We start from the raw sequence: 25,534 nt of genomic DNA, 5'->3' as shown, positions 1-25,534 counted from the left end.
TACTAAAAATCCAATTAGTTGGCGGCAGTAAGGTCGAAATAGGTCGCACATTAGGACCTGTTAACCCGTATAAGCTGATCTAGGGGAGACTTAAATTAACAGATTTCAGGTTTAATAGCTTTGGCAAAGGGATAATTTACTGAAAATGTTCTAAAGAGCTTTAAAAGGATTTATTACACTTGTAATGGAGTTTATTTTTATGGTGAAAATATCTTAACGTTTGACGTTATCTGACTTTAGCGTTCTTAAATTTACCCTATCTCAAGTTTAAATTTATGAGAGGTATCTTGGTTCGTAAGCTTAAAATAAATTGTATTTATTATATATTAGATACTTACGTGAATAAGAGTAAATAAGTGTATGTTGAATACCTACTGCTTTGTCTAAAAGAATAAGAAAATGTACAATTCATTGTGTAAAATATCATAGGATTGGTAATTTGTAATCGGCATTAATCTCTGTCTTCGGCGCATACTCTGTGCCGAGGCATGCGAATCATGTCGAGAGTGAGCTGCTGACGAGAAACTGACTCTGACTTACCACGGGCGAGTAGGGTGACCACTTGGTAGATTAGAAAACATTGCACAAAGAAAACATTTAAAAAATACTTTGTCAATAATTATCACATTAATAATTACTAGGTTGTTTTGAAGAAATAGCTCTTAAGCGATAAGATTGCCTGTTGTTTTCCTGTCGGCTCTATATAAATTGTCTTCGTTTCTTTCTGTACATGTATTCTAAACTGTGTCAGGTATGCAATAAAGAGTATTGTACAGTCAACTGTAAAAATATGGGTGTACAAATCATCTCAAAGATATGTCCCATAACTCTTATGTCAGTGAATTAAGAACTATGGGACATATTTTTGAGTAATTTGTCTACACCCATATTTTTACAGTTGACTGTACTATATATTATTGTACAATTTACACATTTTATTCAATCATACAGATTTTGTAAGTACCCATCAACATTAAATTACCCCTCTCTCGGAATAATTTATTTTATACACGACGACTCAGGCGATAGCGTTCTAGCGTAGTAGTCTTTAGCAAACACATTCATTTCACCATTTAGTACTTATATAAGTATATTTAAGTACTAAATATACTATAGTATTTTTATATAGCTTGGGTACGGTGACAGCTGTCATCTCCATATGATTTTACCGTACCCAAGCTATGTGAGAAATTTTATAATACCTCTAAAAAGTAAGGGTGAAAATTCACCGCTTGTGTAATGTTCAATATTTCTGCAAAAAATAGTACATTGTGCAACATGGGGCGTAAGTTGAATATTGCAAACGGGAGTAAGTTAAATCGCGACGGCTTGCCGGAGCGATTTATAGACTCGATTTTTGCAATATTATTACGCCCCGAGTTACACACAATGTTTTTCATCACACTTGCGATACAAAAAGTTAAGTATAAAGACAAAAAACTGTTAATTATGGCACTAGAAACTACATAACTCCCTAGGGAGAACGCTTTTTCTATAACTCCCGCTAAACCTGCGTGCATTTCTAAATTTACTGAGCGAGTGTGATGAAAAAAATATTGTTCTAAACACAAAGCCTCATTATAGACATTTTGTATTTTATGAGTGATTTGATGCTTTTACTTTTGTGTAGGCGTCTAGGCGTGTCGTTTAATTATGACGAGAGCTTCTAATACTTACCTACAGAAGAACGGCTTGTAACATAAATCAAAGTCTTGATAGTGGGAGTTCTGATGTAGCGTGGGTGTTTTGACACCCTTAGGTCATAATGCGTTAAAAGGGAGCTTAATATGTTTATAGATACCTGAATAATATTAGGTATCAATCTTACGCAAATAGAGCTGTTCCCACAAGCTCAATAAGGCTTGTGTTGTGGAAACTAGACGACGACAAATATAAATAAATATAGATAAATACTTAAATCCATAGAAAACTCCTCAGGAACAATCTGTGATTAACAAACAAAAACCAGGATTCAAACTCGGGACCTCCTGCTTCGGAGGCAGGGTCACTAGCAAGTAGACTTAGGTATGAGGCCGTTATAATATATTTTAAATAAAAAAGGCACCGATTAAATTTAACTTAAGCATAGTCTCTTTAAATTGATTAAGCATGTTCACTGGCCCTCACATAATATGAGAAGTATTAGGAAAATTCTTTGCCATAAGTCGTTTGGCAACTCGAATACTTAGAACACTATAAATTGAAGACATGGCGCCAAGTCAGTTAGTTGGCCACTAACGCGATAGCCCTTTGGTTTTGAAGAAAAAAGAATTAGTAAAAATGTATCGCCTGGTGAGTAAATTAGGCTGTGTAGTTTTGCTAATTTCGCGTTGAGAAGTGTTGAGGGTTTTAGCTACAAAATAAAGCACTTATAGAGTTATAGTTTATTACGTTTCGGTGATATTCTGAGAATTGTCACGTTTTGCAGTTTTATATTTAACAAAATTATAAAAGTATGTACCTACCTACATATAAAGTACGTGCGTATAATTGTGCACTAATGAAAAGACATTGCACAAAAGGCGGATTTTATACTATACAACATTTTCTAGCAGTCAAAGCCAGTAAAGCAGATAGGTAAAATGTAGACAGTGCAAATTCATATTGAATTGATAATGCGAAAGTAAAGTAAAATATGTACATAGGTGTACACAACAGTCCCCGTAATATGTATATAATACGGGGACTATTGTATAATAACCCTCATCATCGTCATCGAATGACGTCCACTGCTGGACGAATGATTCCCCCAAGGATCTCCAGAATAACTACCACGCGATACCCTCCACCAATGGTTTACTATGATCTTGACCTCATTACCATTTACAATTTAATAGCCAATTTTTTGTTTCTTTTCCAGCTTACAATTCTCACCGTCCTAGCGGCAGTGTCGGCCGCCCCCGCCCCCAAGCCGGTGGTAGTGTACCCGCCAGCCGTTTACCATCCGCCGGTGTACCATCCTCCCGTGTACCCGGCGCCGCTACACTACCCCGCCCCTGTGGCGGTGTCCCATGTCAGTACTTTACTGAACCACCACCCGGTGCTACCTTACTCGCCGTACCGCGTCCTACCTGTACCGGCTGCTCCAATTGTACCGCCTTTCTTCTAAGTTTTAATACTTGCGCCGATTGTCATATTTCAGTATGGTTCTTGAAATGCCCTCGTAACGGTCAAGCAGTATGTAATGTGCATATGTATGCAAAATTGTAAAGAAATATTTTTTAACTGTGACAGTGCTCGCTCCTTTTTGACACTAAAACAATTCGGTGTGGTATACTTGTGGATTTAATTTTGTATAACGAATTAACTTAGTTCAACTACAGCTAGTGTCAAAATGTGCTATCAGTTAGTTAAGCAATAATTCCACTGTCCTAAAATAGTTTGACTTTTTTATAACAAGTACTTTCTAAAACAGTAACAGTTATAAATTATTTAGGTGTCAAACTAATATCAATTTATTTGATACAAAAGGCGCAAGTTATAAGCAGGTTTGTTCAAAATTGTGTTGAGTTCCTTTTGGTTCGTACAGCATTTTACGTTATTTATTTAGGATTTGATGAAATCTTGAAACGGCTACGCAAAATGGATGTTGTGATGTAAAAATAAAGCAATTTACAATATTAACATTTATTTCATTTTGTATATCTACCTTTATGTAATCAAGAAACAAGATGTTAACATATAGGTAAGTAAATGATAAAGTCATTTGGAATGCTCAACTAATTAGAAAACATTGAGTTCAAAGATCCGAAAATTTCATGGTTTTTCAAGTATATATGACTATGACCCGGTAAAATTCCTAGGTCAGAAACATGAGCATTTTGTCATTATTAACGTATAAAAATCCAGCCGACCCTTATTTACTTAATGCAAGGAGGAATGGACCAATTAGTATAGGCTTTAAGTATAGTAAGTATGTAATGAGTAGCTGTTCACAAGTCAAGTGTAATACAGTCGTTTTCTCTAACGGGTGCCAAGGTGGCGACATTTATCTTCTAATGACACACTATTAAATTTTATTGCACCATTTTGTAGATATCCAACATAAAGGATGACTCACGCTGGAGCGGTCCAGGCCCGGTGATCGGTGATCACCTAATGCTTCCTATAGAAAACTGAAGTGTCGGGCGCCCCGGCCCGGGCCCGGAGCGTCGTAGCTTGAGTCATCCTTTAAGCATAGGTACATATGCGTTTAAGAATTCTCTAAACGTCAAATACTAGATATTGAAACGATATGGATCGGATATGTCAGTGTCAAACAAGTGTCAAAAGTGACGTTTCTTCAAACAAAAACTTCACTTTTGACACTTGTTTGACACTGACATATCCAATCTATATCGTTTCCATATCTATTATTTGACGTATCTTAAAGTTCGAATATGGCTGTAGGTAAGTCAGGTAAGTTTCAAATTATACTGAATATTTTGCTATTTGAATGTAAATATTAGGTATTATTGTCGTGAGATTATACCTAAATTACAATCATTCTAAGCACATATTTTATTATATTTTCTAGACACATGATATTTTCACATAAAAAGCGGCTTTACTTCTTCGGGCACGTGTAAACGACGTCGTTTCTCATGAAATATAGGTACTACACATATTTCACGTTAAGTTATCTAGAAAACTAGTTCTCCGAACGTATAAGTATGGAAAAACCGGTCAAGTGCGATTCAGACACGCGTTCCAAGGAGTTTGAACATTTCATTTCATTTGATATATTTACGAGTAGGTACATAGATAGGTACGTAAAACTTTTTCATTTTCATTTAAACCCCAAAAGTGGTCCCTATGTTTAAAATTCATATATTTATGTTACATATATGAATTTTGAGAGCGCTGGTGGCCTAGCGGTAAGAGCGTGCGACTTTCAAGCCGGAGGTCACAGGTTCAAACCCCGGCTCGCACCAAGCGGATCCCAGGCTCCCATGAGCCGTGGCAAAGCCGGGACAACCCGAGGAAGATGATGATATTTATGTTACATGTAAATGTCCGCCTTTCGGTCTCAGACTTTCATATATATACCAAATTTCAACTTAGTTGGATGGTTGGTTAGTTTCGGAACAAATAGGCCGTGTCAGACGGACAGACAGTCAGACAAACCCACGAGAAATCCTGTAAGAGTTCGTTTTTTTTTTCCTTTTGAGGTACGGAACCCTAAACCTTAGGCACTGTAACTGTACAGATACAAATACAAACATGTTAAAATAGGTATTTATTGATTTAATTTGCAAATTGAGTAGGGTAACTTGTTGATCAATGAAACACTAAAATTTCAAACCTTCCTATCTATCTCTGGGGTTTTTGAAGTTATGAGTGATATTTCGTACGAAGATAAACAATTTATTTGGCTATCGTATGGCATTCTTGGTTTCTACTTATCTTTTACAGTGTCTGTATTACAAACCTTTTTTTTATTGAGTTTTGTTTCATTGTGTACTTGTGAATGTTTTCAATGAAACACTCTAATTTTTACAGTGAAACAGATGTAATAATTATAGTCTACCATGAAACATCGTTAATAAACATTGAAACGGTGTAATCAATAACTGACATTAATACATATACGCTTTCGATCAATTAATGAGAAAGGAAAGGAGAAAATAGTGGTAGGCTGAAATTGGTTATTTAAAAGGTTTCCGACGTATGAAATTATTATAAGATTGCTTAAATATATAAAAGCGAAAGACTTGTTTCATTGTACGCACACCTGAGTTTCATTGTGAATCGAAAATCTGGTCGGCACGTACGGCATGCTGCGTCTTTTATATCAACGGACCATGATTGCCAACTAAATGAACGCGGGAGGGTTTTGAGCATCTCCATGCTTGATATCATACACTTTCTGGCAACTAGTGTTTTATAAACGACTGTTTCAATGTTATACATGTGACCTATACCTCGCCATTAATGAAACATTCAACATATTTAAACCATCCTATCTCAGCCGTTTCTAAAGTTAAGAATATTATATTTTGCCATATGATAGACAAATTATTATAAATTTTCATGATATTTTACTTTCACAATTTTCGCACATATTATTTAGTAGTTAAAAAAAAATGAGTATGTTTCATTGTGCACTGGTATATGGTGTTCAGCGAACATCATGTTTCATTGTATACTACATACACATGTTTCATTGTGAGACTAGGGGGTGTTTATTTAAACAATTTAAAAAAACTTCACCAAAGAGTGAACTAAATTTAAAAATACATAGCTCCAAATAAACTTTAATACACATAGAACACAACAAAAAATTAAATAACGCCAAACTCTATTCTATATCTTAGTAATAAATTGCGAAACTTAAATAGTTTTGCCGCACGAATTCACAATAACGCTCGTAGCAACTTGCTCCTTCTCCGAGGCGTGCTCGCGTATTGGTGAGGTGCTGGGGGTCCCTGAGCCTGCCCTTGCTTGACAGACGGCACAAGCTGGTAACACCTAGTTTCCGGGATATCGCAAAGTTTTACTGTGTCCGCTTGTTTCAACCTAGGACAACTGACCCTACCGATTACTTAACGATTTTTTATGATAGTTTCTAATTTTCTCTTGTTTAAACACAATTGTTAAACTGAAATAAAGTTGTTACGTTAATGTTTATTTTGTGCAATAAAAATCAATGCATCTTAATATTTATTTTATTTCTTTTGAATAAGATTAACATTTGTGATGTTGCCGGTACGTGAATAAGCGAGTACCTAAATGAATTCGCTCGTGACCGCGTTACTCGCACCGGGCGACATTGAGGAGTCGTCCGCGCACACCCGGCTTTACATAAAACTGCACTTTACCCACATTACTGCACTTTTGGACTCGATCACGCAAAAAACATGTAGGCTTTTTTATATAAACGTAAACACATTCAAATAGTTACGCTAACATTAAACAATATAGATTCAGGGTAAGTGCTATTTTTATAGGTCCCTCTGGCCTCCATTTCAGATAAAAAATTCATTTACTTACAGTATTTTCTTCATTTAATACACTTTTATAGCTTTATATTTAATCGTGCGCTAGGATACGTGATAGTTACGTGAATGTTCAAATTAAATAGTATAAGTGTATTGCGAAGGTAACTGCGTGTTTTAGGCTACTTGAGAAATGAACTTAAGAGAGAGAAAGAAACGCGAACCATAGAGATTGATCTATAATTGGAAATAAGTTCCAGGAAACTCCAGGAACATTTCGAACACCTATAAATGTCAAACTATCACGTTTCTAATCAAAGGGTATACAATACTGCTGGTGAATCTTATCAGGCTTGTTACTTAACTCCAAGTAACAAGACATCTTAGGAGATATACCAGGAAGCGTACTTATGGCATACTGAAAATTCCTGGACCGGCCACTTAGAAAAAATAAGTCTTCTCATATATATCAGAATCCAGAAACTTTCAGTGTGGCCCACGTATTCAGATAGTAATTTCATATTATCAAAGGGATGACCTGTAACTGACTTTTCTGGTTGAAGAAGTGACATACACGTCGGAGATGAATAACCTAGGTAACTCAGCGTGCAAGAACAAAGTGTGGCAATGTCATTATTAATGTCAAATTTATATGAAAATATGACGTTTATACCTAATGACACTCTCACACTTTGTTCTGTTCAAATCGTTGCAAAATTAGCTTAGTCAGACTCTATTAGTCCTATTCTGACACTAATTTCAACGTTACGATTACCTACTGTGTAACTATAAGTAACATATTTAAACGGATTCATAAATGTATAAACATGGAAAACATCCAAAAATCAGGAACACATGATACGTTACGATAAACAAAAATAAATGCCCTTACCGGATTTCAAATTCTGGCCATCCAGCTTCGTAGCCAGGTTTTTACCGACTAGGCTAGGATGACACGATTAAAGCATTTGCTTCTTTCTATCGACCAGTGTTCAACATTTTTAACGACATTTCGTTTGCTCTATCGTGTCACTATTACGCGATGCCTGCTTATATCATACGCCCGTTCCCTTTAAGGATAGATTTCCCTTAATTCTTTGACAATGCAGCCTCAATTAAAGTAGGTCACATTTTACACAGTAGGTATACATGCTTGTAGTGATAATATAACGATAGCAAAAACCTATATAGCAATTTGTTATGAGACGCTTTATTACGTAAACTTCCACGGGTAATAAGACTGAAACAATAGACTTAATTGGTATTACTCAACAAGGAAATATCTCTGTCAATATAACAGCTGGTCCATCAGCTAATACGGGTCAACTTGACGTCAGTTCTATTGTCCTTAGGTCTATGAAAATAGCTTATAAATAGGTTGAAGTGTGATACAAGCGTGTGTCATTCGGTTAAGGTCTGTGAACAACATGACAACTTTAAAAGCGCTCGTGGTAAGATTATTTTATTTAACCACTACCAACATAGTTATATTTAGGATGAATTTTAATTGAGAACAAGAAACATTTTAGTGCATAAAATAAAGCCATCCCAAAAAAAAATTTTTTTTTTATCTATTTATTATGCGTATAATAGACGACACAAAAACATAATATGAATAGATTTTAGCCAACATCGAGCGATAGATGCGTTAAATAAAATCCAAGATGAGACAGCCGATGAACATTAGACATTACTCTCAAAATTATTACAAACTAAATGAGAAATTTCTTAAAGATCTCCGGTAAAAATAAAGCTTTTAAACTGAGTTTAATTCGAACAGGTTCGATAGCTGAATTCGACTGTTGCATAGCGTCTCTGTACCAGAGCACTTACCTACCTACTTATAAAGTTATATCTTATATTTTTCTCTCTCTTAGAGCATTCTCTCCTTAATGTCGTTGCTGGAATACTAGAGCTTATTATTTTGTTTTCACACTAAGTCCATCTGAATCACATGTTGTGGATTTTCCTTAATATAATGAGGCTATAAATATGGAACTAGATGCGCTCAAGCAGTCTTTTATTTATACCTAAATCAAGTCAGCCAGCGGACACTGACACAGCACGGAACATAACGGGATTTTTTTTAATTAGTAAATAAATAAGTTATATACTTATGAAGGGATTTATGTCTATATTTTTTATGTATATGTAGACTACATGGAAGGAAACTTTAAAATCATAATTTAACGCAATAATGCTAAATAGGTACATATGTCTAAATAGAATTTTATATTGTGTATTGCTAAGAGTATCCGTATTCTACACCATATTGTAAAGCTGTCATTAATTAAAACAAGTGAAATACCTCTATGCTAATTTTGGTGGTAAATATAACGATCAAACCTTCACTTGTTTTTTTTATAGCCTATATTGAGTCCCACTGCTGCGTAAAGGCCTCCCCTGTCTTCCGCCACTCGTCACGGCTTTGTGCATGCTTCCGCCAGTCGCCACAATATAAATTTACTAAAAATATATTTGACAGTAGTTAAAGTATGATTACATGAGTGAATAATAAGTTGATTTTCAGATGCTTTCAGTAGCAATGCTAGCGTCGGCAGCCCCGTCTCCAGGCATCCACATACATGCAGCAGCGTATGTTCCTCCGCCGGTGGTACACCACGTCCCCGTGTACCACGAGATGTATGCCTACCACGAACCGATTGTCGCGCCAGTGGTGCACCCTGTGCCAGTTGCGTACCATCCTTACGTACAACCAGTTGCGTACAAAGTGAAAACCCATTATTCCTTATTCGGTAAATGAACTGTGTAAATAATACATTTATTATTACATTATTGTTTTATTTAAATACATAATTCAGACAAAAGTTTAGGTACTAAAAAGATCTGTAAATAATAATTGAGTAAGGTTCAGTAACCCTAGAGTCTCAAGTGCTAATAATTCACGGTTAATGGCTTGCTAAATTTAATTATGGCAAACTACCAACACTCTGGTAGTTCGTTAATTATGGAAAACGAGGATATTTGCGTACGACATGAAAATAGATTAACGGTAGTTTTCAAAGTAATAGTAGAGTAGACCGAGGCGATTGGATATTTTTTTTTACTGAAAGTAAAATAAAAGTTCTTTCAAATAAACTCATTGTTTATGTGTAGGTATCAACAAAACCGTTATAGGACTCATAAAAAAATAGAACTAAAACTTTAATATATTCCATACCCATATAATTAATTCGTTTAGATCAGCGGTCGGCAACCTTTTAGCAGCCAGGGGCCACATAGTAGTTAACGAAGTTGACGCGGGCCGCACTTTGTTGATGTTTATCACTTTATCAGACATTGTCGTTTGTCAATATTACATACAAAATAGCCAGGGAGGCTCGCGGGCCGCAAGTGATAGGTTCGCGGGCCGCATGCGGCCCGCGGGCCTCTGGTTGCCGACCGCTGGTTTAAATCATAGGTTTTCAAACTTTTTTGGGCCACCGCCCACTTTGGTGTCAAAAAATATTTCAGCGCCACGACGAAATAATTTAAATTAAAGTAAGTATGTATTTCGTCACTACCTTAAAAAAAATCATATATTCGTCACATTAAAAAAGTCTTAAACCTATACATACGACTCAGTGTACGTAGGTTACCTAAAGCAGAATGAAATACCTATGTACCTACCTAGTTCTATTCAAACTATTGAGGGTGATTTTATATTCGCTAAAAAAACTAAGTATACATTTTTAAATACGTTTTATTATTACAATATTGGTTATTGCCTTTACTAGAAATATTATAATAATCAACTTAGTTTTTACAAGTCTAAATTTGAGTGTGATGTATGAGCCTGATGGGATTTCGTCAGTTAGTTAATATCTGGCTCAATTTAAGTTAAGAACAGCCTGAGGTCGCCACGCTCAGTAATCTGCAGTCCTGTCGGTGCTCGTTTTAAGTAGGTAAATAGTCAAAGACTTATGACGAATTTATATACCTATCTAATAAATGTTTCAACTTAAGACCGATATTTCCCGAATAAACTAAAATAGGTAAATTGTGATACGAAAATATCAATGATAGAGAGGTGGGTACATAGGTACCTACCACAAAAAACCGTAAATTTAGGTACCTACCTACTTCTATTTAAGAGCGCTCTTACAAGAAAAGTCGAAATAATGCAAAATTGATGATACTAGTCGACGAAATTCAGGACTTTGCGCTCATTATTAGAAACAATGAGTACTTGTTCCAGTAAAAGCGTCTTCTTATCTTTATAAATATCGTTGTAAATATTAGAAAAAGGACTTATTAAATTAGTAATGATTTTTTTTCTGATGGTCGTTTCCGAAAAACCCCGTGAAGCACTGAATGGCGAGCTCTTATTTGGAAATGTTGAGAATTTTACTCTGCTAAACCTGGCTATTTTGTATTACTAATACCCTGTACTTTAGGCATATCAAACTATATTTTTCCTACATACCTTTGAGAAAGAGAAAATCAAAGTAAAACGAACTCGATTTTCTCTCCGAAACAAGTGTCAATTCCTACGAAAATCTACTTAATATCGAAGTCATTTTCATACTCAAGCAATCTGCAACGTTTGCTTATACTGTTGGTATACATTAGTGTTTATAAAATTCTACTATAATTTTTTGGCAATTTTTTGAAAACTACTCTATATTACCGATGACGCGCGCTGCGCCAGCTCAGTGCCGAGGCAGAGCTTGTAGAGGCAGGACGTGTGTCGGTCGGCTCCGCACATTTTCAACGGCGACGACGAGGTTTTTTATCATTGTGTGCGGCGGGCGCCGTGTAAAACGCTATACTGTGTGCGTGTAAACCGCAACGAGAGACTTTGATCCTAGCACTGTTTTTATAGTATTATAATTTATAATGGTACAGTTTAATAAACTACCGGACAGGATTAAAAATATTTGAAACGAACATACATTCACACACATTCATTCATTACATTCTATATGTATTTATTTGACTCAAGATAGTACTCAGGGTCTGATGATGGAGCTGGAAGGTGGTCACCGGTACCAATCAACCATGCAACTAAACCACTTCGTGTTTAGGCTCGTTTTATTCATCTCAACAAGATCTTTGACACAAGATAGTACTCAGGGTCTGATGATGGAGCCGGAAGGTGGTCACCGGTACCAATCAACCATGCAACTAAACCACTTCGTGTTTGGGCTCGTTTGATTCGGCTCAACAAGATCTTTGACTTAAGATAGTACTCAGGGTCTGATGATGGAGCCGGAAGGTGGTCACCAGTACCAATCAACAATGCAACTAAACCACTTCGTGTTTAGGCTCGTTTTATTCGTCTCAACAAGATCTTTGACTTAAGATAGTACTCAGGGTCTGATGATGGAGCCGGAAGGTGGTCACCGGTACCAATCAACCATGCAACTAAACCACTTCGTGTTTGGGCTCGTTTGATTCGTCTCAACAAGATCTTTGACACAAGATAGTACTCAGGGTCTGATGATGGAGCCGGCAGGTGGTCACCGGTACCAATCAACCATGCCACTAAACCACTTCGTGTTTAGGCTCGTTTTATTCGTTTCTATAAGATCTTTGACACAAGATAGTACTCAGGGTCTGATGTTGGAGCCGGAAGGTGGTCACCGGTACCAATCAACCATGCAACTAAACCACTTCGTGTTTAGGCTCGTTTGATTCGTCTCAACAAGACCTTGGACACAAGATAGTACTCAGGATCTGATGATGGAGCTGGAAGGTGGCCACGGGTACCAGTCTACCATGTAACTGAACCACTTCGTGTTTGGCTTCGTTCGATTCGTCGCAACAAGATCTTTGACACAAGTTAGTACTCAGGGTCTGATGATGGAGCTGGACTGTGGCCACGGGTACCAGTCTACCATGTAACTGAACCACTTCGTGTATGGGCTCGTTTGATTCGTCGCAATAAGATGTTTGACACAAGATACTACTCAGGGTCTGATGATGGAGCTGATGATGATAGACAGGTACCCGTCGCCACCTTCGCGCTCCATCATCAGACCCTGAGTACTACCTTGTGTCAAAGATCTTGTTGAGATGAATAAAACGTGCCTAAACACGAAGTGGTTTAGTTGCATGGTTGATTGGTACCGGTGACCACCTTCCAGCTCCATCATCAGACTCTGAGTATCACCTAGTGTCAAAGATCTTGTTGAGACGAATCAAACGATCCTAAACACGATGTGGTTTAGTTGCATGGTTGATTGGTAATGGTACCTTCTAGCTCCATCATCAGACCCTGAGTACTGTTTTGTGTCAAAGATCTTGTTGAGACGAATCAAACGAGCCCAAACACGAAGTTGTTTAGTTGCATGGTTGATTGGTACCGGTGACCACCTTCCAGCTCCATCATCAGACTCTGAGTATCACCTAGTGTCAAAGATCTTGTTGAGACGAATCAAACGATCCTAAACACGATGTGGTTTAGTTGCATGGTTGATTGGTAATGGTACCTTCTAGCTCCATCATCAGACCCTGAGTACTGTCTTGTGTCAAAGATCTTGTTGAGACGAATCAAACGAGCCCAAACACGAAGTTGTTTAGTTACATGATAGACTGGTACCCGTGGCCACCTTCCAGCTCCATCATCAGACCCTGTGTATCTTCAGTGTCAAAGATCTTGTTGAGACGAATCAAACGAGCCTAATCATGTTACTACATGGTTGATTGGTATCCGTGACCACCTTAATCATCATCAGATCCTCAGTACCAGTTCGTTTTTAAACCCTCGTTGATACAAACTTTACAACCTATAGGTACCAAATGCAATGACGAAACATGTAGATAAGCGAGTAGGTACCTATAATTTCTTTCGAGTAATATACCTTCATAAGTACGAGTATGGGGCTATTCATAAATTACGTCATTTCAAATGGGAGGAGTGGGGGGGGGGGGGGGGTCTGGACATCGGATGATGGTAACATGACGTAGGAGGAAACAGATTCATCCGAAGCTTGATTTTTGGATGATTTGAGGGGGGGGGGGGGGGGTCAAAAATCGTCAAAAATAGATGACGTAATTTATGAACAGTCCCTATGTACATTTGCACTGCATTTATGCAAAAAATGCAAATGATTTTTTAGTATTTAAGTTTTTTATTATTGTATATATATATGTTAGTTTGTAAGGTATGTATCTATGGGCCTTAGTAGCCTGAAAATAAATGCTTTGATTGATTGATTGATTGATTTAGTATTTTCGTACTTACCAAATAACAGTTTTAGAACTTTAAAAGTTAAGTACAGTTAGTGGTGTTATGGTTGATTTCAATATGCTTCGCGAAGGATCAAGAATGTTTAATCCATCATTGTAGTGCGAGTGTGGTAGAAGGGATCGGCATACTGAGCTCGCACGGCCTGCCGCAGCGCGTAAAATACCTAAACTCGCTCAACGCCGAAATGTAATAGCGCTCTTAAAGCAATTAATAAATTTATTCGTACTAACAAAATATTTTAGGCTTTTTCTCACATGTGGGAGCGCCCACCTGGGCAGCATGATCGCCCCGCAATTGCTTTCAAGACCCCTACCCCCTGGAGTTCCAGGTAGGAGTTCCTGAGCGCCCACTGAGGGGCGATATGGACCACTTTGGGAAACTATGGTTTAGATGGAAGGGTTCAAAATCATATTTCCCACCCTACCACGGGACTTTGCGATAACTAGTTTTAACTAGTGAAAACGCGTTTTCAAGGCGATACGTGAAACTAGTTTTAACTATGGAAAACGCGTTTTCACTGAAGCAATAAATAGTAGAGTTAGACCGAGGTAAGTCTGGCCCATAGGTATGCACCTATTTAGAGGGAAATCGGATCTAAGAAAAACTTATCTCAGAATATTTAGGTAGCTAATTTTATTTTTATAAATAATGCTAAGCAATCTTGAATCAACATAATCATTAATCATGGTCACACAAATTGCGATAAACTATTATTGTGTCGTTGAAATTTTAAATTGTTCATGTAAGTGTGTTTCAAATTGTCAATACCTACCCTTGATATTTTTACACCTAACTTTTCTTACACGTGACATACGGTACAATGGCATCACGGACATTTGGGAGGCGCGAGATCAAATTCAACAAGCAGAGAACCCTCTGGCAATTCATTAAAAAAAATAAGTGTTACGTATAATATACAATCAGACTATTTTTTTGCCCTATTAGCTACCGGCCTTTATTTATTTATTTGCCTTTATTGGCATTTGCCGGATGTTTACCACAACTTGGCACAACCTTGCTCGCTCGATATAGTCCCACCATCCGCGTTGGAAATTAACTTTCCGGTAGCACGTTATAAATAGCCTATCACAGGAAATGTTAATTACATATACTCTTTTATATTATTTAAGTGTTTAATTAGGCTTACCTTTCACGCGGATTAAGATTAAGTGCCTTTTAAAATACATTTGGAACACACTACATGTAGAAAATAAAATTTACTTATATTTATTTTGCTCAATTTTATTGGAACATAATTATAATTTCGCACTATTGTTGCTGTTTTTAACAGACTTAAAAATTAAGAAGGAAGAAGTTATAGAAGCTAACTTAGTATGTACCTATATTCTGTTTACGGGTAACTTCAAGTTGAGTTCTGTATTATAATACACCTAACAAAAAGAGTAAAAATACATTAGATAAATTACTTTCAGTAATTAAATAGAAACAAACACTTATTATATACAGGTAAAGACATTTATTTAAGGTCTCTGTCGTTTTATCGTGTCTCGAAACCTGACTCATACGGTGGCATTAAATGTATAGAAATGGTCTTTTGAATTGGTTCGTGCGTATTAAACATACTTCAATATTATCTCGGGTTCTTAATACTTGGGTCCTTTTTCGGGACATCTCGAAGTCTGCTGGATTGAATTGGGCAATAATTACCTATTTTATTTTATCGATAGTCCTAGTAAGGATCTGATTATGGGGTCCTGGAGAATTCGTTCGAATTCTTCTAATATTATAGAACTGCTGATGAAGGCTACAAATTGATGCATTTTAAGTTCTGTGGGACAGATAGGTACACACTTGCATTCATTTTTTTAACTATTTGCATGGTATAATAATATACTCCGCCTGGTACTCCATTCCGAGATTCGCGTATGACCTAACTGACACGCGCCTACGTCATCATGCTGTTTACAGGTTCTCAAACTTTGAAATGTGGGAGAATTTTAACCAACGGTGAAAATTATTTTAACGGCATTAATTTTAAGTTATTCATGTAGAAACATAGTAAAATAAAACAAATCTAATGTATTAAATTAAACTTTATTTATCTATACAAGACAAACGTTTGAAAAACTAATTCACAGTTACACATTAATTACCAAGCTTACGGCGTGAAAAGTTTGGAAAACACTGCGACTGCTGACACTGAGCGAGAAGGAAATAACAATTAACACGCGTTCGACAAGGATGACGGTCAGGGCATGAAGTTATCTAGATCCGAATTGTCAAATGTGCACAGCGCTATCCTGTGTTGCCAGTAGTATAAACAGAATTACCCGAAAGTCTGAAATTTCTTTCGTGAATCGGAAGATATTGCTAACGAGTAATTAAAAATGACGTGTTATTGTAAAATTTAAGCTAAAATACATATAAATGAAAATTATAAAATTATAAAGAAATATTTTAACTTATTAACCATAGGTATAATGTACCCATGTAACATGTTATGTTGAAATAAAGTGGCAATGTTATTGTGACGTAGGCCCGTGTCACTCTGGGAATGGAAGACCATGTTTTATTAGACCATGGTATAGAATAAGTTACATACTATTAATAAAACAAAATTAACACTTCAGTCACTTAATTTTTACTATTTTTAAACTACCTACGATTTCTTTTCAATCGATTTATACGCACAGGTAAGTAACCATACAGAAAAAATATATGTATTTTATTTTGGTCTTTACTAAAAATTATGATAAATAAACATCGGTTGGTGCCTGAAAATAATTATGTACCTAAATTAGAAATTAATTAGGAATTTGAGGTAAATTATGTATTTACCAAGGTTTAATGATTAATCAGTCAATAAACAGTAGCCGTTATTAAATATCCAGACTATACAATTGTGCGCTCAAGTTGCATATTGCCAAACAAACAAGATTTATTACAACTAGATGCATAGCCTAGACCGTAGGACATGAAGGCGCTATAAAAGGACAGGACCTAGCCTACCCCGTACAGTCTCCATTAGAAGATCTTAGCCACAAACAACCTAACGATGTTCAAACTGGTGAGACATTATTGTTGTGCACGTGGGGTGATTGTTACAAATAATAATACATTGAAACAAATATCTTCATCAATTAACATTTATTGCAATAAAAAAATGACTTTAATTAAGGCAAATAATAATGATTTTATAGGTACAAATTGAACATAAATATTTTAAGATATTGTTTTACGTTAATATTCCTATCCACCTGTGTAAATGAACTTTAGTACCTATGTAATTCTAAATTTTATAAACTAATTCAATAATGATATTACTAAGACATAATGTTGAACAAAGCGTCCCAAATATGTAAACGATGTATGCGCATGTGAAGACAAAGCGTTCTGAAAATTACTCTCGCATAACTCCCTTCCAATACATTTAAAGTTTGCATAACAATTTCAAGTGACCTTGAAAACAAAATTCATCAATAATAAAATCAGGTGAAACTTCTCTAAAGCTAGAAATGTAATTATTTATTTTCAAAACTATTTGGTTCGTTGCGCGTTGATAAGATAAGACGAGTATTTCAAAATTAGTGAAATTTTAGTTATTGCGAATGCAATATAACGTTTTTTGGAAGTAAATAAGGTAAAAAAAATTCAATCAGAAAGGATTTTTGGGGATTAGCTATACCTTCTTTTATTAGTACCTAATTACGTTAATAGTCCAATGGTAGGTAAGTATTAGTCAGTTTACATAGTTACTATAATTATAATCTCAGAGGGATTCCACATTTCAAAAATCAATAGTTTTTCAATCAGCCAATACCAAAAGTAAAATATTGCATATACTTGTACTTAATGTTTTATTGAAATCGAAACATAATATTATTTATATATAAGTATTTATCGTACAAGTCATTCAAAATTATATGAAACAGCGTAAATTATTACCATTAAAACTACCTAATATTTTACTATTCATTATTTATTACTAATTATGGTCATCCATCCTACATGGGATTATAATCAATCTCATTACGAAGCTAATTAATTAACGCTACAAAAATGGCTAATGTTCACAGATAAGAACAGAAATCGTGTTATTTATTCACTTATCTACCAGACGATGTTGTGGCTACCAGGATTATGACCGCTCGATTTATAATATGGTGTTTCGTTTAATACCATCTCCACTCCACTACTAGGTATGCATTTCAATTCTACTAATAGAATTGAAAAGGAGTGGTCAATACCTCGCTCGCCTTTCAAAAATAGCATTTCGCCGTTTTCCACAAATTTTCGAGTGCTGAAATTGAGCGCTCGAAATTCGAAAAACGGCCCCCTGACGATGAATTAACAAATATTATTTTTATTAAGTAAAGACAAATTAAATTTGCAATACATGACATAATACTCGTATATCTCAAAACAATACTGTAGGTAATTCTCTATGTTCAGCTCTATTCTGATTATTTGTTGTTATTGTATCAGTATCCCTTCAGTCTGCGAAAGTCTTATTTTACAATCCCTCAACAATAAAGAATATTTGGTAAAAAATACTTCTGCCAAAAAAACAATTTTGAATCAAATTTTTCTGACACCGTAAGTCGAATATGAAGGGCGAATTTTTAATCTGGAAGACGACGTGACAAATGATTTAAAGGTGCCATATTTTCACTTAACGCTTTCACATCTGTCGACTGAATTTTCAACTTGATTTTGCAATTTGTGCGATAGGCATATTATGTAAAATGGATAACGTTTTCAGACGCTCATTGTCGCCTTTATTGCGGTTGCGCAAGCCGGCGTGATCGCACCCGTGGTCCCTGTCGCTCACGTGGCCCCTGTGGTGGCCCACCCCGTGGCGGTGTCCCACACGAGCTCCGTGGTGCACCACGGGCACCCTATCGTGCACGCAGCGCCGCTGGTGCACCCCGTCCCGGTCGTCCACGCCGCGCCCATTGTACCAGTCGTCAGGCACCACGCGCCCATCATTGCTGTCCATCATTAAGTTTAAGGAGGAAGTACCCAGATTACTTAGCTCAAAATTAACACAGTTGATAGACCATTTGTTTCGTTTACTTAAGGTAAACGTACTGCCGGCCTAGCCAAGGTTACAATCGCTATCGCTTCGATAACGAAACGCTTTGTGTCTCTCTATCACTCTTCCATATTAGTGCGACAGTGACAGTTGCGTTTCGATCGCTACGGAGCGTAAGCGATTGGCATGTTGGCTACGCGGCCTGGTGTTCGACGCGGTCCCAGTACATGTCATCTTGAAATTTAAGTCATTCTCAATAGATGTGACAGCAAGGTGTCATCTATTGGGCATTAACATGTCGAGCACTAGTACGTATACTTTTATAAATTAAAAGGAATATTTAATTATAAAGACGATTTACGTATATGAATATTTTACTTTGCGTGATACTGAACACGCACACTATAATCAAGCATTGATTTGCATTTAAGAGGGCAAAACTTCTTTTGAAACAAATGTGATCGCCATGTTTATTATTTGTTTTTATAATTTTATATTGTACGATGTCTATGATTTGAATTTATAATAAAAAAAATAGTATGGAACGATTATTATTTCAATTATTACTCAAATTGACTAAGCCCCACAGTAAACTCATTAAGGCTTGTGTTGTGGGTATATAGACAACGATATATGTAGATATACATACTTATGTATATAGAATACACCCATCAATTAAACAAATATCCATCTCACACAAATAAATGCCCCAGGACCATTGGCTTCATAGGCAGGGTCACTACCAACTGTTTAGGTCAGACAGGTCGTCATTATAAAATAATTAAGTATTAAAACAAAAGACATTGCCCATCGATGTGGTTAATATTTGATGCTTTAATTTGTTTTCACGTTGCGTTGTAAAAAATATTTAATATATGGCTAGGAATTTCTATCGAAGTTTCATTTCAATCACTTAACAAAACCATTATGAAAATTCCACGGCTTCACTTCGCTTTTGTGTACCTAATATTTGTGTTTAGTATCAACAAATTGTGACCTTGATAGTTTAATTAACAAACAAGGCTGTCATGTTCAGATTCAAGGCCAGGTTTATGGATAGGCGGTCTACAAAACACATAAACCCAATTACTCTTCTAATAAAGTATCAAAGACGAGATATTGAGCAATGAAAAATTTCAAGTTCTGAATTCGGGCCAATAATATATAAGTATATTTTTACATGAATTTGTTTATTTCATTTAATTTAGAATGCAATTAAAATTGTTAAAAAATTAAAAATATTTTCCAGCCTGTGTAGTGTGTAACATACATAGTGTCACAAGTATACATATAATCATCATATATTCATCAGCTTTCAAATGTATATACTGACAGCTTTCAATAGTTCATACTATCGAGCTCGACTAAGAAAGGATTTTATGGAATTCAGACGGTAAGGGGGTGAAAATGGGGTTGAAAGTTTTTAACAACATCTACGCGGACGAAGTCACGGACGGAGGCTAGTACTAACGTAAGTAGATCCGGAGAATCGTAAATTATAATTCAATAGACAAGTTACGCTACGTTACGCTACGCGAGAAGAAAATCTCATTTCCTGGCCAAGGCAAGACGTAAAACTTTAGACAAACCACGGGCGGTAATTCGTAAAGCCCCAAATCGCATATACAAACACCCTGCGATCTGTAGCATTTACGAATTCACCTCCCTGGGTATGTAATGTACTATTAAATACAACCGTACCCTAACCAATGACCTTCTAGAAGACGCATAAACGTAGAGGACCCATTGCGTAACGCTGCTCCTCCGGAAAGCTTCAAGGATAATTACTATGGGCGAAATAACGAGACCCGGGAGGTTTAGCAAAGATACACCCCTCTACACGTAACACACACTCGTATTTTTGACAACCTTCCTCTGTCCTCTGGTTAATGTGACGTGAATGAGGCATTGTCAAATTAACTTTGGATTTACTGGCCTTTTGGTAAGGATCGTACCTAGTTGAAACGATTCGATTTTAATTTGCTGAGGGGTTTTTACTCGAGTAATTTCATAATTTATATCTTTTAATTACAAAAAGGTAGGGCTTTATTTTTTTTTATAAAGTTAAAAAGGCTGCAGGTAATGTATAGTTGACCGAAGCGAAGCGAAGGTCTACGTTTTGACTCGGGCATTTTGCTTTCGTATGTCCGGATGTTCTCCTCTACAGGTCGCAATTCTTAACCGATTCTCGTGAAATTTTGTGACCGAATTTTATGACTAAATAAAATTTTTTTGTCAATCCGGTTTTTGGAAATTTTTAAAAATGGCGGAGTCGTGATACCTGGCGCCTAAACAAATAGTCGTATCGATATCATAAGAGTTTTTTCTTTTTGAGACATGTTTACAGAGTTAATAGCAAAAAATGCAGAAAAAAATTATCGCTGGTTTAGGCGGTATTTAGATATTTAATTTTTTATTTCCGGATGTTCTCCTCTACAGGTCGCAATTCTTAACCGATTCTCATGAAATTTTGTGACCAGATTCTATGACTAAATAAAATTTTTTTGTCAATCCGGTTTTTGGAAATTTTTAAAAATGGCGGAGTCGTGATACCTGTCGCCTAAACAAATAGTCGTATCGATATCATAAGAGTTTTTTCTTTTTGATATATGTTTATAGATTAAATGGCCAAAAATTCAGAAAATTTGTATCGCTGGTTTCGGCGGTATTTAGATATTTAGTTTTTACTTGAGAATGAGTAGCTAAATTTCGTCAGCTTTAGTAAGAACTATTATGGCCCATTTTGCAAACGTTCGCTTTTTTGTTTGCATAGGGAGGTCCCTGGTTCCATCCCCAGTAATTGTATGCTGCTACATAACTTTTTGTATTTTTTTATACTTAAATTTCGTATCAATTGTTGTTTTTTATTTTATTTTTTTATTTTGAAAAAATGAAAAAAATCGTATTTTTTATTTATCAAGCGCATTCGTTTATTTTTTGCCAGAGATGATGGCTTTTTGCGCTTTAAAGAAAATTTGATTCTTGAATATACGGCGCCATACCTTTGGCCTATGCTCGTCTAGATGGCGACACCATTTTATATTTAACAATTTTTACTCATATCAATAAAAGAACATGGGTCAAAATCATATGGCGTTCTAAAAATAAAAAAAATCATTTATCCATACATATATACATTTATTAATTTTTTTTTTCATATTCATTTTAATCCTGTATCGAAAGATGGCAGTAAATTTACTGTGACTACAAAATTTAGTAAGACAATAACCCTCTACTACATATAGGGACCGTGCGCGTTGGAGGGTCTGCCATCTTGTGGCCTGAATCGGAAACATGTACATTGCCAAAACAAGTTCTACCATCTACCGTTCTTGTAGGTACGTTTCCTTATGCATAGTAGGTTCTGTCATCATGTGGGCTACATCGGAAGCATAAACGTCACATTTACGCCTCACGCCAAAAATCTAACGGCTCCTATGCTACCCCCTATAGTTCACGCACGCCCACTATAGGGACCGTGCGCGTTGGAGGGCCTGCCATCTTGTGGCCTGAATCGGAAACATATGTGCACATGTACATTGCCAAAGCAAGTGCTACCATCTACCGTTCTCGTAAGTACGTTTCCTTGTGCATAGTAGGTTCTGCCATCTCGTGGGCTACATCGAAATCATAAACTACACATCTACGCTTTGCGCCAAAGATCTGACGGCTCCTGTGCTGCCCCCTATGGTTCATGCACGTCCCCTATACACTTTATTCTCTTTAGATTAGATATTTAAATTCTTACTCGAGAATAAGTAACCAAATTTCGTCAGCTCATCCAAATGTTATCATAGCGCAGTTGGAAAGACGCTTACAAGCAAGGATATGGGATAGGTACCCGGTTCGATCCCCAATAAATGCAATTTTTTTTATTTATTGTTTGCACTTAAACATCGTATTGCTGATTGATCAAGCGAGCGCGAAGCGCGAGGTAAGCGTATTCGTTTGAGTTTTTGTTTGAACATTTTTTTACCGGTTTTAGTTCAAGGGCATGGCTGTTCCAGGAGTCAATTTCCACTTACGTTTATAGCATAGGCGGTCACCATCCATAAATCGCAGGGGTTAACATTGCCTAGGGTAGTGGTCGACCTTGGGCTCAGGGAACTAGCTGTAGGTTGCTCGTACGTTGCGCTTTCCCGAGCTCAAAGTCTAACTAACAATAATGTTAGTTAGACTTTGAGCCTTTTAATTTGGATCGCCTCGCTAAAATGGCCCATAATTTCCGCAAATAATTTTTTCTTCGAGGCAATTACTCCGTTCTCATTTATTCCCAGTGGAATTTCTTCGCTTTAGAAAGAAAGAAAGAAAGAAAGAAAGAAAATACATTTATTTAACGCCACAACATATTACATCTAGAAAAATCTTTATTTAATTTTTCGTGTAAATTTTTTCATAAACTAAATTTTCCTTTTCTCAATTTATTCCCTTTTCTTTTTAATCCCAGTAGTTAAAATAACCAGTAGGTTTTTTTTTCACTAACTAAATATTCTCTATCTCCATATTTTCTCTTTTTTTTAATGCTAGTGGTAAAAATAACCAGGTTTTTTTCAAATAGGTAGGTTAGGGTTATTTTTTTTGATGACCCTAAAAACGAAACTGCTCCCAGAGATAGGTAGGTTAGGGTTATTTTTTTTTGATGACCCTAAAAACGAAACTGCTCCCAGAGATAGGTAGGTTAGGGTTATTTTTTTTTGATGACCCTAAAAACGAATCTGCTCCCAGAGATAGGTAGGTTAGGGTTATTGGCTGACAGCGTTTGGTTTTTTACTTGTAGTTTTTTAGATAATGTTTTAATTTTAGTGTTTTTGATATTTGTTGTATGTGAAATACCTACAAGTAACAAATATAATTACTACACTATTAACATACAGTAACAAGAAAATATTATCCTAGATATTTAAAAGAACGAAAACTATAAGGAAAAGATTAATTTAAAAATATTAAAAATAGGCGATTGCGGAAGAAAACCATTGGGAAAATATGGGAACGGAGTAATTGCTACCGAGAATTAATGATTTCGGGAAATTATGGGCAACGCAAAATATGAGAACGGAGTAATTGCCTCGAAGAAAAAATGATTTTCGGAAATTATGGGCCACACTCGCGCACGAAGCTTCTTAGTTGCAGTTTACAGGTTAATTCAAAGGTAATGTTGGTTTCCTAACATAAGTAGAGTTAGACCAAGAAAAGTCTGCAGAGATTTTGACACTGGCACAAATAACATTGGCACTGCGTGTGCTGTCAAAATCTCTGCAGACTTTTCTTGGTCTAACTCTATCCACTTTTCTAAACAATTAGTATGGCGATGTGTATACTTAAGGGGCATCGACCGTACACTGACATCGGGATGATATTTTTATCATGTTATTTAGTAGTCATCGTGCGTCTCGCTTGCGCCAATACATGTACGGACAAGAACGAGTGAAATGCACGATAACTAAATGACATCAGTTAGATGTCTTTCTGATATCAGTGTAAGTTTGAATTGGCCTGTTAGCCAAAAATTGTTTCGTATGTCCATATGTTCTACTCTACAGGTCGCATATCTAAACCAATTCCCGAATTTTGTAAGCAATTGATAGTTAAGTTTTTATGGTCAAATTAGATTCTCTAAATTCTTCAAAACAACGGAACCATACATTTATTCAGTTTTAAACTCTGCTCGCGAGGTCTACAGCTCACAGAGCCACTAGTTGTAGGTAAGTAGGTACATAGTTTTGTTTCAATGTCGAGTTGTATTTATAAAATAAACTATTTCGACATGTTTCTAATTAACAATTAACTTATTGTCTCTGTATGATAAGATAAGGATCCTGACTGAATTTTTAGTCATATTTATTCGACGATTTCAACAATTTTTTCTGCTCTATACAGCACAACCAAGGTTTGAACCCACGATATTTGACCACCACACACACATGAAAAGTTAAATGTAATGAGTAATTAGAAATAATTCGGTATAATTATCGAACTACGGCAACTACGCGCCTATGATGGTCACGCAATCGTGACGATAACGACAACCCCAAACGTCAGGTTCTGACACCGTTAGATGATTTTTTTTATGATATAGGAGCCAAACGATCAGACGGATCACCTGATGGTAAGCGATTACCGCCGCCCATGGACACCCGCAACACCAGAAGGTGAAGATGGTAATGTTGTCACGTAGGGCGATGGCGAGAAGAAGCGGCAGGGATTAATCCGAACAATTCCTCGGAGCACTCCCCGTTAAGGGGCCCACTGATTAACAGTCCGCTGGACGATATCGGCCCGTCAGTGGTTCGGAACTGTCAAAATTTTGTTCTAACTGACAGGCCGATACCGTCCGGCGGACTGTTAATGAGTGGGCCCCTTTATACATGCGATCGAAAATGCAGAGCGAGGCCACATCTCTACGCAGCGCCAAGGAGGTAGGAGTCA

General features: G+C 36.4%; 3 protein-coding genes and 1 long non-coding RNA gene across 4 annotated transcripts in view; 2 read left to right on the top strand and 2 right to left on the bottom strand.

Annotated features, from left to right (window-relative positions):
• LOC134805504 (uncharacterized) overlaps positions 1-25,534 on the bottom strand; it is a 407,355-nt gene that overhangs the window by 270,549 nt on the left and 111,272 nt on the right. The gene's annotated exons all lie outside the window — the stretch shown is intronic.
• Positions 1-25,534, bottom strand: part of LOC134805110 (neuropeptide SIFamide receptor-like) — a 132,570-nt gene that overhangs the window by 39,026 nt on the left and 68,010 nt on the right. The window lies entirely within an intron of this gene.
• Positions 2,156-3,129, top strand: LOC134805434 (uncharacterized). Its single transcript, XM_063778744.1, has 2 exons — positions 2,156-2,292; positions 2,861-3,129. The coding sequence occupies exons 1-2, from the start codon at positions 2,281-2,283 to the stop codon at positions 3,107-3,109; spliced, it is 261 nt and encodes an 86-aa protein (XP_063634814.1). The 5' UTR covers positions 2,156-2,280; the 3' UTR covers positions 3,110-3,129.
• On the top strand, positions 17,034-19,119 carry LOC134805447 (A-kinase anchor protein 14-like). The gene is made up of 2 exons (XM_063778755.1): positions 17,034-17,140; positions 18,836-19,119. The coding sequence occupies exons 1-2, from the start codon at positions 17,129-17,131 to the stop codon at positions 19,076-19,078; spliced, it is 255 nt and encodes an 84-aa protein (XP_063634825.1). The 5' UTR covers positions 17,034-17,128; the 3' UTR covers positions 19,079-19,119.

The sequence above is a fragment of the Cydia splendana genome, chromosome 2, assembly GCF_910591565.1.
Source record: "Cydia splendana chromosome 2, ilCydSple1.2, whole genome shotgun sequence".
NCBI classification, from domain to species: Eukaryota; Metazoa; Arthropoda; class Insecta; order Lepidoptera; family Tortricidae; genus Cydia; species Cydia splendana.
This window is presented reverse-complemented; position numbering and strand designations above follow the sequence as displayed.